A 19,880-nucleotide genomic window follows, 5' to 3' on the forward strand; every position below is an offset into this window, starting at 1 on the left:
CACTACGCTGAATGAAGAAGCCATAATGGCATCACAAGCTATGTCACTGCTCAATACAGACAAAGGTAACTTTTTTAAGTTTAATCTCAAATTGCTTGTCTTCTATAAATAATTCAAATAAAGATAGGTTTGCTATAGCCAGGATGTTTCCTTACCATGGTAACATAACATGGATGGAGAAAGGGTGAATGCTCATTGAATACTATAGACAGAGACCCATTTTGTGATATTACCCATGACATCCTGCACAATAACACTATTAATTTGGTGAAGATCAGAGCATTTTTTAGGTTTTGCCCCTTGAACCTGACAAAGTGACCTTCAATGTTTCTGCTTATATCAAACTCCAGTAAAAAAGTAAAACTATACTTTTTCTGAATCCCTATGACCAGAGGAATAAGTTTGTGGGGTCTTTAACACCATTTGAGTTATGACTTCTGTATGAACTGTATGTCCATAACCGAAATTGCCCAATGCTTACTGAGGGCCGGTAAACGAAGTTTTGAAATTGGTTGTCTTTAGGAGCAAAATCCATCAAAAACAAGACTAAGCTGCAAAAACAAGCTTCTGACCTCTCTCCTCTTTTGCTTATTTCTGTAAGAAATTATTTACTTTTGCATCTCCAAAATTACCATGCAAGTATTCATTTTAAAAACATATGCATCTGCTCTTACATTGTAACTTGTCATTAATTTTGCATGTTCTTTGTCAGCATATATAATGTATTTACTTTTTACTGTGCAAAGTGATATACAATCATGCAAATATACAATAGTATCTATGCCACATGCTACTTTGTTAACATATCTGGCATAATTGCACAATATTGGACAGTCCTTTGCACCTCTTTCTTATCGGTTACAGATTATTGTAACAATAAGGCTTTTATAGTTACATTTGATTAGTTTGGATGTGGACATGGTTAGAGTTACAAGGAGGTTAGGTACAAGGGTAACTGTATTGGTTAATGTTATGATCAGGATTATTAGGTAGAAATAAATTAGGACTGCAGATACTAGGTTTACTCCCTATTACAGAAAAATACAGCATATTACATTTGACAAAACATGATTATATGTTTTTTAATCCTAAAAATTAGTTCTGTATTTTGTCTGGAATAGGGAGTAGGGTAAGGGGCAAAGAGAACATGAAAGATACTATTAAATAATATCGCTGTACAGTATCTATACACTACCTTGTTCTTTCATACCTAGCCAGTTAATTTGTTTTCTTACCATCTTTTTCCTCTGTTTCTGTAGGAGTCTGGGTTTCTTTGCTATATGAGACAAGCTCTTTAGGTGGGAAACCAACTACGCTGGTTTGTGACATTCCAAGCTTAGGCTTATGTCTAGGACTGCAAACACAAACAAAAGAAATGTACACGTATGATGTATTGACCATGAAGAAACAATCAGATGATCAGTGAACATGTAACATGAATGTAGTATCATTCCACACAAGTACAGGCTGGTACAAAATGAAGTACACCCTCGTTTGTCATGCTTTTGTACGAAATCTATTTAAAGAGGCTGTGTACTCTCAGACATGCATGTAGTAAAAGTGCACTAACTTTGTAATTATTCGCGTAAGACATATAAAAGTATACATTTTTATGAAGGCAAGACATCAATAAATCTTAATATAAATACAGATTTGGGGTAAAAACAACACTTATGAAAAAATCACAAAAAAGTGAGTGTTTGGCAATATTTGTTAGGTACATCATAACAAAAAAACACTCTTTCCAAAATATTTTATTTTGTTTTTAGCTCAATCTTGAGGCGCCATTCCAAAAACGTTTTTTTTATTTTTTTTTTTATTGTATTGGCCTTATTTTTTGAGAGAGATATTGACCATATAAGGCATCAAATTGAACTTTTTAAAATTCACAAACGCCTATTTGCACAAAATGATGCCTAAAATCAGAAATAGACCAAAATATTTAAAAAATGAGAAACCCGTTTCTTGAGTCGATCATGCTTTTTACGATGATCATATTTGCTTACCTATAGATGCTGTATTTATTGAGTTATCGTGTACCTAAATCGTCATTTTACTGAGAAAATGAACATTGAAATAATGGCTGTTGAAGTTGAAAGTGGTCACATTTTGCACTTTCATCGAATCTCGCAGGAGAATGCGGCAGATTTTATTTTTATACCTTACATTACATAAACATCGGGTAAATCCACAGCCCCTTGAGAAGTTTGAGCGAAATCCATTCATAACTTGATATTTAAATCGGGGAAAGAACTTGAAAAACCCACATTTGATCAGCTAAAATGGAGCCATTTGACCACTATAGGTTTTTGTGCTTCCGTGGTGTTTCCATAAGATGCGCCGCGCATGCAGATAAGCGTCGCGTATTTGTGCGCTACCAAATTGCGCGATACGCAACGCGATGCGTTGTTATGCAAGGCAATGTACCCTGCTGGTACAACAAAGATTTTCTTTCCTTTTTAATTTCAAACATGAGTGAAACAGTGAAATAAAATCCTTAAAATATTGCAGTTGAAGTTTACAAATCTGGATTTTCATTCCTTGTATTTATAAAAAACATAACAAAGTACAAACATATCAAAAAAACTCAATTTTGCGAAAGAAATAATGTCTAGAGTACACAGCTGCCTTAAGCAATCATAAATGAATATAATCACTGTTTACAAAGTCAGGACTATTTATGGATGGGGAATCCCCAAGAGTTTGTGTGTTATGATATGTTTTGGGGAAAACCTTTGGGTGCAGTAAACAAACTCAATCAGAGTTAGTAATAACATAGAGGAATTTCCATATTGCTCAATCATAGCGCATTGCCTAATGCTAATTGGAAATTCATATTTCTAAAATATTGTTTTCAGCAATTGATAAATTGCTCATAACTCGGTAACCAGATGTCCGATTTTGATGGGGTTTGCATCAAAATGTAGCATTAAAAACTGCCAGAAAATGATGTAAAAAACTTCAAATTTAAAATTGCAGACATGTGACTCATTTCCCTTGATCATGTCACATATTTGGATATTATGAAGTGTGTGAGCTGTGTGAGGAGTACAGCATTTGAATGTTCACAAAGTTGAACACTGGATCAGTATTGGAGTTATAGCGAAGGTGCTATATATATAAGCATTCAGCTGCTGAACAGAGATAATGTGGAGTCATCCCAAAAGGAGGTATTTGTTATGGTCTTCATAATCATGCTGATAACTGATTCAATAAGCTACTCAAGTCGTATCAAGTGGAACAGAAGGAGATTTACAGAAATTGTTTTGTGTGTACTGTAATATGAACTAGAGTCAATAGAATCTGGGTACACAGCGAATAGCTATCTGGCAACCATATTTTGACCTTTTGACCCCAAAGTAAACATTGACCTTTGGGGTCATAAATATTTGTAACATGTTAAGAATATCATAAGAATCGTTCCTGTTGAATTTGAGCTCGATTGGGCCAATTTTAAACATTTTTTTTTAATTTTGTCGTTTTGACCACCTTAATGACCTTTAACCCCAATATAAAAAACCCTCATATACACCGAGAAAATGCATTGTTACAGTTTAAATAAAAAAATCTACTATGCTTAGTTATGGAGATAAAAATTCTTGAAGTTATTTAGCTTAAAACCGGAAATGACGTCTAAATGACCTTTGACCAAAAAATAAAAAATACCGTGCATACATCGGGTAACACTAATGCATATATGAAGTTTATGTCACTCTACGTTTTGAGATAAAAAAATTAAAAATATTTGATGATTTTTAGTTTTTGGGTCAAGTATGGTTGAAATCTGCCAATGCCTTGCGGAGCTAGAGCTGGTTGCCAGAAAGAAACAAAGAAAGAAAGAATTGGCAAAAGACAGTACACAGTGAATTTGCAAATTCGCTGTGTAAGAAGAAGAATTGGCAAAAGACAGAACACAGCGAATTTGCAAATTCGCTGTGTAATACCGGAGATTCTGAATACATGAATGTGCATAATCTCCATTAATGCCGAAGTTTGGTTTATGAAACAACACATGAGTTAATTTAAATGAAAACAGAACGGATATGGAGGCAGGGCTGTTTTCCTTAAGGTATTGTGCGAATGGTGAAAGTAACATCATTTTGAGTATCATCGTTGCATAAGTGTATTATTACTGTGGAATAATTCAAAAAGTTGAAACTGGACATTAATGGAACTTTAAGTGAACGGAACATTGTCATCATCAACAAGAAGAGGATTGGCTAAGTAAACACTGTAGAATTAAACTTGTAATTTGTTGATTTATGCATGCATGTTTATATACCAGTATATTGTCCAAGCATATTATACTTTTCATTAAAACTTAATCAAACAGTGTATTTCCTTGATTTTGCCAACTTTAGCTGGGATCATTGAATATCCTTCAAAGATTCACTGCTGTTCTTACCTGGGTGTGATGGGGATATCCCCACCTGAGTCTTGGCTGCCAGCATCACTTGTTGTAGATTTAGATGGTTTTTTTTTGAAGTAGGTGGCAACACTGTCAAACAAATATATTGAGATATAAATTGTGTTATTTCAATATTTAGTAATCCCTTGCCCCTGAATAGTACAACCTGGCAAATTGAAAAAAAAATCCAATTGAACAATCTAGTGCAACTAGTTTTATTATGGCTTATAGTGGTTTTTAAAGTCTGGTACATTTATATACTCTTTCCTATTTAGGGATTCAATCATGTTTCACCGTCGTTCATCACCGTTTAACAATGATGCGGCCGCGTCGTCTGCGTGGTATACTTTGGCTGCCCGAGCGAAGTAAACCACGCAGACGCGCCGGATGTGAGTTGTTAAACGGTGATGAACAATGGTGAAACAGGAATGAATCCCTTTCAACAACGAAAAGAAGCTAAAGATCGTATAATTCAAGATTGTTTCATGAGGAATGTCAGTTAATCATTGCCACTCAGCCTTACAAAAACTTCGATGATTTCTCTGTTAAAATCAGCAATAAACCTGGGATAAAACTACAGAATAAAACTGCAATGTTTAACCGCTGAAAAATACTGAATTTAATCAGTAAAGCTTGCATACACACACAGGTTCCATACATGACGAATTTTACGCGCGCTCGTGTAACACGTAGTCTTGCTCGCATTCGCGTATATGCTACAGTAAAAGTGTGGATTCATCACAGATTAACAACGGTTGGCTCCTGTATAGGTATAGGAAGAGTTGTTGAAACATGGTTGAATAAATTCATCAGGATCGGTGGAGTTAACTCAGTAACCAAAGTTCTTGATATCTGATCCAGAAATTGCACTTACTTTGTGTACGTTTCAGCAACACTGTTGCTTTTGTCAACACTTGATGATGAGTGATTCCTACTGGCAACCGACGCTAGATGTATCTCCAGCGTAGGTCTTGGTGTTGCCAGTTGATTTTCTTGAACCCAGTTCTAGAAACTCAAACATGCGGTTACCCTAAGTGGTCCTTTGAAAAAGTTAAAGACCAGATGGAAAGTGTCAAGCCAAAGAAATCGGCTAAATAGACTGATGACAGCACCAGAAGCCGTGGTATGGTCGTTCTACCATATGTGAAAGGAGTTACAGAAAGGGTGTCAAGAGTGATGAAGAAATACAGTGTCTCTACCGCCATGAAGCCACACAACACGGTCCGCAGAGAATTGGTCCACCCGAAAGATAAATGTGATCCCAACAACTTGACCCAAGCAGTCTACAAGATCCCCTGTTTGAACTGTGACCTTTCCTACATAGGGGAAACTGGAAGAAAACTTGGTACACGACTTGATGAACACAGGAAAGAAGTGGAGAAGGTTAACAGCACAGTTACCACCAGAGCCAGTAGAAAAGAGTCTCTCACAACGGTAAACAAGTCTGCAATAACAGATCACGTAGTCGACAAGAACCATGTTATTGGATGGGGGGACGCTGAGATCATTGGCACTGAACAAGAACTATTTACACGCTGGATAAAGGAGGCTATAGAAATTAGAAAGAGGAGGGTCACCACCATGAACAGAGACGACAGGCAGTATCAACTCTCACACATTTTTGATGAGTTTCTAGAACTGGGTTCAAGAAAATCCCCAGATGGAAACTCAACTGGCAACACCAAGACCTACGCTGGAGATACATCTAGCGTCGGTTGCCAGTAGGAATCACTCATCATCAAGTGTTGACAAAGGCAACAGTGTTGCTGAAACGTACACAAAGTAAGTGTAATTTCTGGATCAGATATCAAGAACTTTGGTTACTGAATCTTCCTATACATTTTACCTGGCTGTCATTTCTGAAAAGTGATGTGAGCCAAGCTATTCAGGCTGACAAACATGTTCTTTTTTTTGATCAATTATTTCAAACAATGCCAAATTTCTGTAAACCTTTGCCAAGAGTGTACTTCCGTAATGTTGACAAGAAGCCTACGACACACTGTATGTGTGCTTTATGCGTCATATATACAACGTTAATTCTGCCATATAAGCATCATATGCATTGTGAGTTCTGCCTTGTTAGCACTGTCAAATGTTTACAGCAATTTACTATAATATTCCTTACCAGATGGTGGGAGACCTAAATCTTTGAGTAAATCATCAGCATCTCTTCTCTTCCTCTCTAAATCTCCTCCTCCACCTGCTCCTGCTGTGGTTGATGCTGCTACTGCCTTGGTTGCTTCTTGGGCCTAAAATCAATTGAACAAATTATTATCTAATCATACACTCTTAGAACCACATAGCCAATCACAAAAGATGTTTAAAAAAGATGTTGATGCAACTAATGCACTCCCCCTGAGATGCAACAACATCACAGCGCATGTGCATTATTTTGTCCAATTGCTCTACGCACAAATCATTTACAAAAATGACATCACAATCATGTTTTTGGAATGAACTTGGATCAAAAGTCAACTGACTCTGTACAGCCCAGTGTACACAGGTATGGGACATCTGACATATCATAATATACAATAGCTCAGGTTGAAATCCATACAACCCATACACATGACCTTTATCTTCCACACAGGGAATGTGAATTTCAAATGGGGTAACCTGAATGGGAAACTTCATTTGAAATCTACACTCCCTGTGTGGGAGATTAAGGGCACATCTTAAGGGGTGAATGGATTTTAACTGGAATAGCCCACTATGTTGTCCAGTGTGTCTTATCTCAAATTTCACAGTGGCAATTTCAAATCACATGCGCTAACCTAATCCTGCGGGGTGTACACACACACACCCCCACACATGGAAGGGCAATTTTGTCCATATACACTGGTGATGCAGCTTCATAAAGGCACTGATACTCTCTCAACTTGAGCATGTAGTACACCTTATTTGCAGGCTCCAGGGGTATACTATGTAAACTTGAAACTATTTTTGGTATGGGAAACAATACGCACTCTTGGAAATTCAGGAAGAAAAAAGCCCTTTTACCCATTAAAAACATCTCTTGCAAATATAGGTATGGAAAATATATTCACTCTGTAAAATCTATCCCAGGCTGTGTACAGCACAAAGCATTACAAGCAGATCCCAAACAAGTATGCACTTTTTATAGGATGCAAATTCTGATTTTTCCAACTGAACAGATTCAATGAAACTGTTTCACATAGCAATTTTTTGTTCTGTACTTGTATGAAAACAAAATGTTCATGATGTTTTCCCTCACATCTATTGATAGTCCACAGGGAATTGCGCTGTACATAATATGTGTCCCTGCCAAAAATGGTGGTTCTCAAACCACAATGCTGGACCCTGGGGTTTGAATCAGCTTTTTCTTGTATGTTTTTTTAAAAGTCAATAAAATCTGGGGAAACAACCCCCATGTCTCTTGCTGAAAAAAAGGAAACACAGGATGACCCCAAATGACTTTTGATCTCACCTTTGTTGACATCACACATGTCAATGTACCCAAGGGTCAATGGATTCAAGTGAATGTGTGTCAAAGGTCACTGCGTCCAATGTACCCAAAGGTCATTGGGTCTCTAAATGACCTTTGATCTCATCACACATGACATCACACATGTCAATGTACCCAAGGGTCATTGGGTTCAAGGGTTAACATTTTGTGCATTTATGCGCACATACATCATGCATACAGACATTTCATACGGTACACAAAGTCCTCTTTCACACAATAATTAAATTATTTCAATACTAAAGCACACCTGAAAACTAGATATTAATCAATATTCACATAAAAATAACAAACCTATAACTAGTATGTGGCTATGTGCATAGCATGGCAAATTTATATACAGATTTAATCATGCAGAATAAAACATATTGATTATTTTATATTTTCAGTCACTCTGGATACTGTTGCATTCTACATTCTGCTGCAAGTGTATCAATTTGTAAAATATGAATGGAATTCCATTATCCCATTTCTACATGTAGGCCTACAACTGCCACTTCACAAGGACAGGTTCAATATTGCTATGATCCTGTAAGATCAGGCTTTAGACCATTTAATTTCATGAAAATGTTATAGAAATGAATTGGAACAACTAAACTGAAGATGTCACAATAGAGGTTATCCACTTAACTCATGTGTGACTTCAAACAAAAGGCGCTGATTCCCGTAGTATTCGTCATTCAAACCAATTCAATGCACGACCTCGGAGTAACCTGCATGACTTTGGCGGGCTATTTTGAAACAGTGATGGTTGCACATGCAGGGACTTCTTTTGAAAGTCCTAAACAAGGTATAGCAGTTGTTGATAGGATATGCAGCTTATAGAACACGGATAACCTCTATTCAGAAGCCAAAGTCATTATGAAAGCAAAGCAAAGTTATAAATTAAGCTGAAGATAAACATCAACCTGAACCTGGAATTGACTTGAAACTTGTGAAAGGAGTATACAATGCTTATAAGTGCCGCTTGGGGAGGCTTGTGGTTTGTAAAGTGTATCGATAATTTATTTAATTTACTAAATTATACTTGTCTGGAATTATTGTTTTGCTTAAATCTCTGACAGAAAATACCAAAGAGCTTTCAATAGAAATAGAGTCGCAATAGATTATATAATGCTTTGTTCATTTGATGCCGATTAGAAGTTGCGACAGGCTATTCATAAAAGTGGTACCATTGTTTCAAACAAAGGGGTTCTGCCATTAAATCGGTCACTGATCCGCCCGGGGGGCCACTCAAATATGAGAGTGTACGCATGCGTGACCAAATTTTTTTCGAACACCCCTAAACAAGTTTTCCTCTGTGAGCAAAATTACCCCTAAGCAAGTTTTTAGCGCTTTCCCCAAAAATTTGACCCCTAAACAAGTTTTTGTCTCATTTTGACCCCCTAAACAAGTTTTTGTCTAAATTTGACCCACTTTACAAGTTTTGATGGATTTTTGACAACTTGAACAATTTTTGTAGGCCTACTAACTTGTCATTGAACACTAAAAGGTCTACCCTCCCTATTAGGCCTATAGGCCTGCCCTACCCCCTCCGGTATCACTTATTTAGGTCTACATATAAATAATGACACGATGAATTTAGAGTGTACCATGAGGCCTTCAGATTCGCAGATTGTTACATGAATCTGATTGGATTCTCGTAAAGTAGTTTTGTGAGAATATAAAATACCAATATACAGCGAAATTTATCCATTCCAGAGGCAACGTTAAGCAGTAGGCCTATTCGAATTCGTATTTGGTTCCGAATTTGGCACCTAAAGTATCGTGTCCCGGTATCGTGTCCCCTTTTCATGCTTTCTACCACAAATATAATTTCCTAAAGTAATCCAGAGAAGGGGGAACTCAAAAATCTACCAGCAGGTGTAGTAAATAATGTGAGGAATCTATAAAAGTCTTGAAAATCTTTTTGAAATACATGATATTTTCGTCTCCCCATCTGCCCACTGAACTATATACCCATCATAATTCATATGACGTCATTAATTAATATGCACGTTTTTTTTTATCTGAACAGTATTTTACATAGAAGTACAAGGCCATGGTTAAATCACATGTAACACGTCATTAAATATATTTGCATAATAGAGTGACCTTTAGGGTTGGAGTATATGCTGTAAACATTTCTACGAACGGGGAATTCCGGCACTGGAATCAACTTTTTTCGGAATCGTAGTTTCAGCAGATTTGAAAAGCGGATTAAAATGGTACCCTAAATGTGTTACACATGATTTTAAAACTACCCCTTTTCATGAAAATCACCGTTTTTTACCCCCTTAACGCGTCACACGCGTAACATGCTCAACCTAGAAAAAACACCCCTTTTTACACGTTTTTTTGGTCACGCATGCTTACATCATTATATTTGAATACATTAAATAATTATTATTAGGCCTAAATAACTAAACACATAACAGCACTGGGCAGCCATTCGATGATGTCAATGCCTTTATTCGTTATCTAATTAAAACGCCCAGTCAGATGTATTTCACACCTGCCAAACACAACTTAAAAGTCACCCAATTTCGAAAACTGGACGTTGAATGTACACTCTCATAAATATTGATTGGCAACATTTTCCAATATAATACATTAGAAAAGGCTTTTAAGCCAACTTCTAGGTCTTGATACTTTTTAATCCTCATTTAGGCCTGTGTATTAGTTTGTCTATGAAAAATGAGCAGTATCTGACTTTTTATGAACATTTGTCTAAGCTTTCAAAATGTGTTAGTATTGGTAGTATTTACTGATGTGCACCATAAGGTGGTGCCTAAGGCTGGCATTTTCGGTCGGGTAAACGGGTACCGCCCGAGATTACATTACCCGGGTAGGAAATACCCTCCCCGGTACCCGAAATTAAAAAAAAAAAAAAAAAAAATTCAATGCATTTTGAAATCATTAATAGACTATGACATGAATACAAATTATTATTTTTTTTTTTTTAGGTCAACCATGAATGATCCTAACATTTATGTCTAGGTCTAGGTACACTACAAAACCGAAAAAATAAAAACTTTTTTTTTTTTTTTTTTTGCAATTCAGTACCGTTACCCGCCTCGAAAATTGCGGCGGTACCAGGTACAAAATTACCCGAAAATGCCAGGCCTAGTGGTGCCCTCATTCTCAATGCGCTGATCTCTCTGACTATTGTTTACCTGTTATGAGTGGGGTTTACCCTTCAATTCATGTAAGTCACAATGCTGATGCATGAGAAAATATTATTTATTTTCAAGAAGATACAATGTAGGGCTACTTTTCCGGGCTATGATTGCTTGGAGCGATTGCCGAATAGGGTGCAACCCCAACCATAAACCCTAAACTCTGTAAAAGTCTAGCTAGTTGCATATAGGAATTTTGTATGATACAGAATCACAGATTATTGGCTGTCCACCAGACAACTTTATCATTTTTGGTTGTCCGACATTGACTTTGGTTGTCCCCGGGCGAACACACAATCATTTAGTTTAAACACTGGTTTCATCACTAAACACATTATGGATCACAAGGTTTGTAACATTCGGATACACACATAGTGAGACAGGCGGAAAAAAAGTGACCACAAAGTCTATTCCTGAACAATAAAACAAATATTAACTGTCTTAGATTTGTGTAATAGTAATGCAGTGAAAGATGGATTGTTCCATTTCACTCGTCATATCAGCTCGTGATTACATTAAGGGGGTACTACACCCCTCGATAAATTTTTGTCTATTTTTGCATTTTTCTCAAAAACTAATAACAAAGTGGTAACAAAAGTTATGCATATTATTGGGGCAAGGAATCCAATTACTACACTGGAATTTCAGTGACCCAAGACAAGTGGTTCGTTATTTATGATAAGAAATAAGGATGTACCTTATTTCCTATCATATATACTGAACCGCTTGTCTTGAGTCACTAAAATTTCAGTGTAGTAATTGGATTCCTTGCCCCAATAATATAAATAACTTTTGTTACCAGTGTGTTATTTTTTTTTGAGAAAATTTTAAAAGATTTACAAATTTACCACAGGGGTGTAGTACCCCTTAAACCATTACACTCATACACAGTTAATATTCTCTAAGGCTATTTATATGCTAAATAACAATGAAAGAAAGAAAATTAACATCACCTCTTTCTTCTTCTTTTCCTCTTCTTTTCTTTTCTTTTCTTCTCGAATCTGTTGAAGTCTCAACTTCTTGCGTTCCAGCTCAGCTTTTCTGTCTGCCATCGCTGGGTTGTTTCACCAAATTAGTACACTCTTCTGTAAAATAATCACATTCCATTACTAATTTACTAACTCTCATTTTCCCATCCATTTTGTGACTGACAGATCAAGACTTCTGGTTGCCGGTATTGCATCGCATCGCATCTCAGTTTGATGCAAATATTTCACTATTTCCTTCCATTTTCTGATGAGATTTTAAAGATTTATGTATATGTTATTTTCTATAACAAATTACGTGAATGTAAACTTGCTGACGATGTAAGATAATTAAGAAATTTGTAATTTCGCTCTTGTAGTCTTGTGTTTTGAGCTTAAGCTTAAGGTAGCTGTGTACTCTCAGACATGCATGTAGTAAAAGTGCCATAACTTTATAATTATTCACGCAAGACATATAAAAGTATACATTTTTATAAAGGCAAGACATCAATGAATCTCAATATAAATACAGATTTGGTATAAAAACAACAATTATGAAGAAAATCACAAAAAAGTGAATTTTTGGCAATATTTGTTCGGTACATCATAACAAAAAACACTCTTTCCAAAACATTTTGTTTTGTTTTTTCTTAATTTTGAGGCACCATTTCAAATAACAGTTTTTTTAGTTTTTTGATATTGGCCTGATTTTTTGAGATATTGACCATATAAGGCATCAAAATGAACTTTTTAAAATTCACAAATGCCTATTTGCACAAAATGATGCCTAAAATTGGAAATAGACCAAAATATAACAAAAATGAGAAAACCGTTTCTGACGTCGATCATGCTCTTTATGATGAGCATAATTGCTTACCTAGATACATGTAGATGCTGTATTTATTGAGTTATTGTGTACCTAAATCGTCATTTTACAGGAGAATGCGGCAGTTCTCGTTTTTCTACCTTACATTACGTGAACATCGGGTAAATCCACAACCCCTTGAGAAGTTTGAGCAAAATCCATTCATATCTTTAAATCGGGGGAAAGAACTTGAAAAAATTAACATTTTATCAGCTAAGACGGAGCCATTTGACCGCTAGGTTTTTGTGAAATCAGTGCTTGAGAGCCTGCCAATTTAAGCTTCCTATAATATCAATTGCACATAACATGCACATAACATACGAAGTCACAAACTTACAAACTTTAATATGCACTTCAAATACAGCAGACCAGCTGAGTCATTCCATATCAACTCACCTAATTTTCAGAAAAGGTTGGCTGGTCACCCTCTCAGATTTTCTTTAAAATCACTTATATCATAGACCTATGGGTCAAATGAACACATTTCAAACGGTAGGTCTCAACTCCTTGTCGTTTCTGAGTTATGGCTCGTTGAATATTTGATGTTTTGATGTTGAAATGACCCACCATAATCAAACTCTCACATATCTTAATACTAATTACGGCGTGTCCGTCCGTCCGTCCGTCCGTCCTCTGTCCGCTGCGCTTATCGCGTTCAAGCGTTCAGCGTTCACGCGATGCACTATCGCGTGCTTTCGTGGTGCGCTATCGCGGAGTATCAACGGGAGTGTGCGCGGAGTACAGTGCGCGCATCGGAAAAACATTACTGTGTGACTAACAGGTGCATCTCATCGGACCAATAGGCCTATTTTCAAAACAGGATTAACATAAAAATCATCAGTTATGGTATAACCCGTTTGCGTTGTATTTCGGGGTATTTTGGGGTCCTCCAATGTGGTAGCAGGACAGGGTTTGAAAGAGGCGAACGATGGGTTTTCAGATTATGGGTAGCCTACCGAAGTAAGCGTCACAGCTACAAAACATTAACAGAGTTGATTAATCATTGAGCGTAATGGGTAACGGGTGTTGGGTAATTAGAGATAGGCCTATCACGAGAACCGCCCAACCCGAGAACCGCGAAATCTAGTTCAGTATACTTCTGTGATGTTCCTCTGTACCAAAAATCAAAGTGGTGTCAAGCCATCTTCATGGTTAAATGACTGTTTGGAGATCGCATTGAAATACACAGTAATGTTCTAATTCCCAAAATGCAAAGTTCATCAATTTACTGTGTATTTCAATGAGAGATTCAAACACTAATTTAACCATGAAGATGGCTTGACACCACTAAGATTTTTGGTACAGAGGAACATCATGCAAGTATTTTGAATTTGTGCGAGTTTGGTTTAATATGGTGGATTATTTCCCACAAGGTCAAATGGGGTCACGAACGGGGGTCTTTTGGCCGAGGAGTCATCTTTGAGCCCCTGTGAAATTTTTATTAAGCCAATGAGTGGTCTACCCTGCTATAGGGGGTCACACCTGAACCTATATTGCCTACTAAAGGCAAAATAGATAATGTCTGACATCTAGGATGAAGATGAACACGAACATGCATTTTTATATGTCTATATCATCAAATGGGGGCGAGATACATTGTTTATGAGTCCAGAATCTGGTTATTTGGGTCAAAGACACCCTAGATTCCAATTTGTAGCCCTCTAGCTTACCCCTAGGGGAAGATATGAATGTCTAAACTCGGAAGAAAATTAATGTCGTGACATGTGTGCCCAAAAAGGGGGGTCTGACCCAATTTTCAATAGGCCGGTTCTCGGAAATGACAAGTAGAAGAGACCTACCGTTTGAAATGTGTTCATTTGGCACATAGGGCTATGATATAAGTGATTTTAAACAAAATCTGAGAGGGTGACCAGCCAACCCATTAGGTGATTTGAGATGGACTGACCCAGCTGTTAATTACCGATCATGGATCATTATTTCTCAATTCACCCAATGGGAAACACCTCACCCCCTTCAAATTTGTTCAAAATTGGTATACAGGGTGATTTTGGCTGGCAAAGCTCAAATTTCAAATTTGAGCTTAATCGGACGTACGGTTTTCGCGCTATGCCCCGCCCATTTTTTGCGATTTCGGCGAAAAATGGCGCGCCCATCAATATTGTCGCGACCATATCTCCGTAACTGTAGGTCCTATTGAGCTGAAATTGGTGTCATTCTTTAGCTAATCTCTCAAAGAATCCAAATCTGCTATCATTTAGTATGTAGGAGTAAGAGAAAATTTGTGACCTTTTTTTCTGTACTTTGACCTTGAATTTGACCTTGTTGCCCACGTGACCGTGAGGCGAATTTGCGTTGGAATTATACCCCCATATACATGTTGTCTACAAAATATCAAAAAATTGGAGGGGTAATATTTTTTGTTTTTTTGCTAGGCTTTCACAAAGCAAGCATGCAGGTGAAAACACATGTATTTAATGCATGTACCGTACATAGGCCTATATACAATTTGCCTTTATTATAATAGTATCATGTGTACAATATACTGAGCCTACATACAAAATTACAGTTTTTCAACCACAGGCTTGCTTTATGAAAGCCTAGCAAGAAAACAAAAAATATGACCCCTCCAATTTTTTGATATTATGTAGATAGGGTGTCCAGGTCAAAATTTTAAATTGTTAATTGTGTATTTTTTAAATTTTATCCTAAAGAGTATGTTGAAAGACACTCATTAAAATTTTTTTTATCAAAATCGGACCGTCCGGTCCCCAGATACAACCGTTTTAAGGCGTCAAAAAGCGCAATTTTAAATCGTTTTGGTAAAAAGTGCAAAAGAGGGCGCTTTTGTAGACAATATGTAAACAAAATTACTGTTTCTTTGACACTGCAATGTTTGTTATTGGAAGTATTCATCCCTTGTCTAACTATATTCCAAGTTTTATTCAAATAGCTATAGCCATTCTTGAGTTATCGCACTTTGAAAAACATCGTTTTGCCTCATATTTGATATTACCCATAATGCATTGCTTTCATGGCTCCACCTGTGAATCAAGCCTGTACAATCTCTATGGGGAATAACAAAATTGTGCTACATTGAAATACATTTTCTAAAGTACTGTTGTGAAGTTATTTGAAATGCAATTCTTATGTAACTTGGCATGTTGGTAGTACACATGATGTGGATCAAGTTTTATGTTCAATAATTTGATGTTTTGTTAGTTTTAAGGCTTAATTTGCATAAATTAGCATATCTTACAGCGATGGTACAAATGAAGCTCAAGATTTGCTATAATAAATTTGTTTGGTAATGTTTGCAATGTGATCTGTTTACACTTGACAGCAACTGTATAATATTGTTGAGAAGTATGATATGTTGTTCAAATGAACTGTTTAAAATTAAAATAACATACAATAAAATGGGATGTTCCATTTAATTAAAGGGGTAATTTAAATTGTTCTTCAATTTCGACCCTTTGTCTCTTGAGGGAACACATGTATGAATGCTCATTGCTCACATTTTCTATTGTAATGTTGCTAATAAAATATACCTGTACTTGAAAGAACACAATTCTAGTCTTTGTCATTTTTATAATGTATAAATATTTTTGTTGAAGATAATAGAGTAGGCCTGCTCAATTCATGGAACAAGTAGAGTGAATCAATCCATGTTGAGGGATTTTTGTAACTTCAATTTAGGTTCACATGTATTTAAATGTAGGCTTTATGAATTGTTTTGATTATATGTAATGTACATTTGTTTCCTATTTGATGTAAAAATAGGATGGTTGAAAAATAAAATAAAAATCAAGTCTCATTCAATTGCAAACTGAGTGGAATATTCCATTTTGTTTATGGGTATTTCAAAGTATAGACCGAGGAGCAATTTAACCCTTGCAAAATGTGAACCAAAAATTAGAGCTAAGATTTATATGAAAGAACATCAAACAATTCTTTAATTGACTTGATCGAGCATATTCAAAACAAAAAACAAAACAAAACAAACAAATAAAAACCTCAAAGATAAAGTCCCATATCCCCCTTAAACTACTGTTTCATGAAATTACCAGTAACTTGAGACCTGTTATATTCAAATACGAAAATATTTAAAAAACATTTGTGAACAATTAAAGTTAAAAGTCTTAAACTTTTTTAAAGAGATTTATTTGCATGTCTTCCTTTCACATCTCATGCCCCAAACCCCTTCCCATCCCTCTTTCCCGGTCCCCCTCCCCCTCTCATCACCCAATGTTGGTGTGTATTTTTTTTAAATTAAAAATATTTTTAAAAAAACGGGCTTAAATTCGAAAAAAGAAACAACAAAAATGTTGTATATAAAATAATCATACTAAATAAATAAGTATTATTTTAAAAAAAAATGAAAAACTAATCTAAATTTAGGGCTTTGAAAAGTGCCCCTCCAATACCATACACATCACCCTGAGACATCACCCCTATTCCAATCAATGGAATAGCCCAGCTACACCTCGTGTGCGACCCCAATCACTGCATACTTGGCCTGTTGGGTGATACCATATTGACCAGCAATCGTAGTAGACAATTAATGAGGGACAACATAATGGTTCGCGTGGTTGCATTAAAAACAAATCATTACGTTAGAAATAGAAATTTATAACATTCTATTCACCATCTGCAAGCCTATGATCTTTTTAAACAAAAACCTGTACCACATAACTGCCTGGTTTTTATTGTTTATAAAACTCGGAATAAAACATCTCTAAAATGTACCAGAAGATGAACAGTCATTTTTTTTATTACAATCACCAACACAGAACCGGCCCCAACCGGCTTCGTGCGAACCACGTGTTAGTTGAATATGGCAACACATGCAGACTCGACAGCGCCGTCATACAGAACAGGCACATGCCTTGGTTTTGCACGTCGCTAGTCATGTGCACTAACAGCGGGACGATATTGCGTGAGCTAGCTGGCAACACAGCAGCTGATTTTCACCTTGTTTCTCATTGAAACCAACGGGCGGGTATGGTATGACAATGTGTGGGAAAGAAAATACACGTGGGCGATTTACAGAGATTTTTTTAAATGGATCTTGTAGCCGACAGAACAAGCTTTATTTTGATATCACATACAGTATATTGGGCCACGGGAACCATATTTCCGTAAGTGATACATTTTTAAAAAAATATTAAAATACTTTCCTTTATCAAAAAATCTAGGGATTTCAGTATATAGGGCATTGAAGTCTGTACTTAATATACAATTAATAAAATAATCATTTATAGGCGTGTAGTTTCTATTTTGAGATAAAAATCACCATTTTGACGAAAAATATTGGAGCCATCACAAAAAAAGCGACCAACATGGCCGCTTCGAGTCGGAAAAACCTCAACTTTGGAAAATCGTAGATGCAAAAATACTCATCGGTTTCAATATTTTTAAATTTCTATTTGATTTCATCCCTTTTTAGTTGTATTACGAAGTTGTATAGCTCTATCTTAAATATTAAACAAATGAGAGCAATTCTAAAACGTTTGCTTTTTCCTTCAACAAGCCGTGTGCTTGTGTGTGAATGGAAAACAACGGCACGCCGTGCGCTGCACAGTGGACACCCTAATGTAGACAACATATGGAGGTGTAATTCCAACGCAAATTCGCCTCGCGGTCACGTGGGCAACAAACGTATATGATTCACCCAGCGTTTTTACTTCAGATTTTCCAAATGATGCATGACGTCATAATGAGCGGCACTGTTTATTATGACTTGCCTTATTTGGATAACGAGCTACCATATTTGGATGTATACGATAGCTAGATAATTTATGTCCGTTGAAATTCCCTACACAGACAGTTTGACTGTTTGTACTTCAATCATGCAATGTATCACATAACATATTGAAACTCCAAGTCGTAAACCTGGAATTTTAATAATTGGAACTGGTCCAGTGTCCACGCCCATAAACCATAGCGAAAACAACCTACTGCTGTGTAGTGAAAATTTGCGAGGTTTCCGAATTTTGATACCGTAACAATTTAGCGTTATATTCTGGTATTTTATCTCCAAGTGTAAATATTTTGCGCTTCAAACTTTAACCGCGATAATATGTATTTTATACATGTTAATAAATGTACATCACTCTTACCGTTTACATCAAACTTTGTAATTATCACAATCGATTTTAATTCCAGATTCCGACACATCTGCTAAATAAGAATGCTAAAAATAGATTACACGTTTCTAAAATATCTCAGGATACGTTGAGTAGCTATTTTAATTTTATCAATCAGAAATTTAAGAAAAGTAACAGTAATACATTACTGAATTATGTGAATGTTATATCAGATTGAAATTATTCATCACGATGTTTATCTAGGAAGAAAATAACATAGATGTACATGATGTTAGTGTAAATCTTTCTTGAAAGTAAAAACAGTGGCAGATTTACGGAGTGCTGTTTGTGCCTAAATTTATGTGGGGCAAAAGGGTTTGTTTATTTCGCCTTTTCAAGACTTGAATAAACACCGCACCTTGAGTGTAAATATAAAATGTCTCATCACGCACAAGCTGACCAAGTTGTATCGGTATAAAATTATATCAAAACTTAATATTTACTAAAATATGATTGGAGCTATTATGAACAATGTTTTTAACCTAGAAATAGCTTAAGAGAAAATTAATTATCCCCTTGTAATTCTACCTGATGCATTTTTAAAGGAAAAGTGGCATAATTTAAACTTTTCTGCTGATTTTTATATTATATATTGTGAATCACTGGCTAAATTGCAGTCGAATCTTACTATAAATAGGGGAATGTTCAGTGGGTGGGTTTGTGGGTTGGTTTGTGGGCGCCACTTCTCTTTCCATACAGGCCAGCATGCTAATAGGCTTTTTAGCCTGGCTTGAACATTTTGTTTGAGCCTGGTCCCATCAGGACCCAAGTGTGTCTCCACACGGAGCGACCGTTTAAACAAATTAAAAAAACAGCATCATCCCCCCACTTTTCTCAAAAAAAGTTGAAATTTTTATATCACTAGAAAGCTCTGGCTACATTAATGTGTAGGG

The 19,880-nt window shown here is 36.1% G+C and overlaps 1 protein-coding gene across 1 annotated transcript in view; it reads right to left on the reverse strand.

Annotated features, from left to right (window-relative positions):
* LOC140142894 (cytoplasmic dynein 1 intermediate chain 2-like) overlaps positions 1 to 19,070 on the reverse strand; it is a 50,100-nt gene extending 31,030 nt beyond the window's left edge. The window contains 5 exon segments of the mRNA XM_072164917.1: positions 1,236 to 1,354; positions 4,394 to 4,453; positions 6,509 to 6,657; positions 12,004 to 12,135; positions 18,961 to 19,070. Of these exon segments, the coding sequence (XP_072021018.1) occupies positions 1,236 to 1,354; positions 4,394 to 4,453; positions 6,509 to 6,657; positions 12,004 to 12,102 (427 nt within the window). The 5' untranslated portion in view covers positions 12,103 to 12,135; positions 18,961 to 19,070.
* Positions 19,071 to 19,880: the final 810 nt, after the last annotated feature.

The sequence above is a fragment of the Amphiura filiformis genome, chromosome 20, assembly GCF_039555335.1.
Source record: "Amphiura filiformis chromosome 20, Afil_fr2py, whole genome shotgun sequence".
Lineage (NCBI taxonomy): Eukaryota > Metazoa > Echinodermata > Ophiuroidea > Amphilepidida > Amphiuridae > Amphiura > Amphiura filiformis.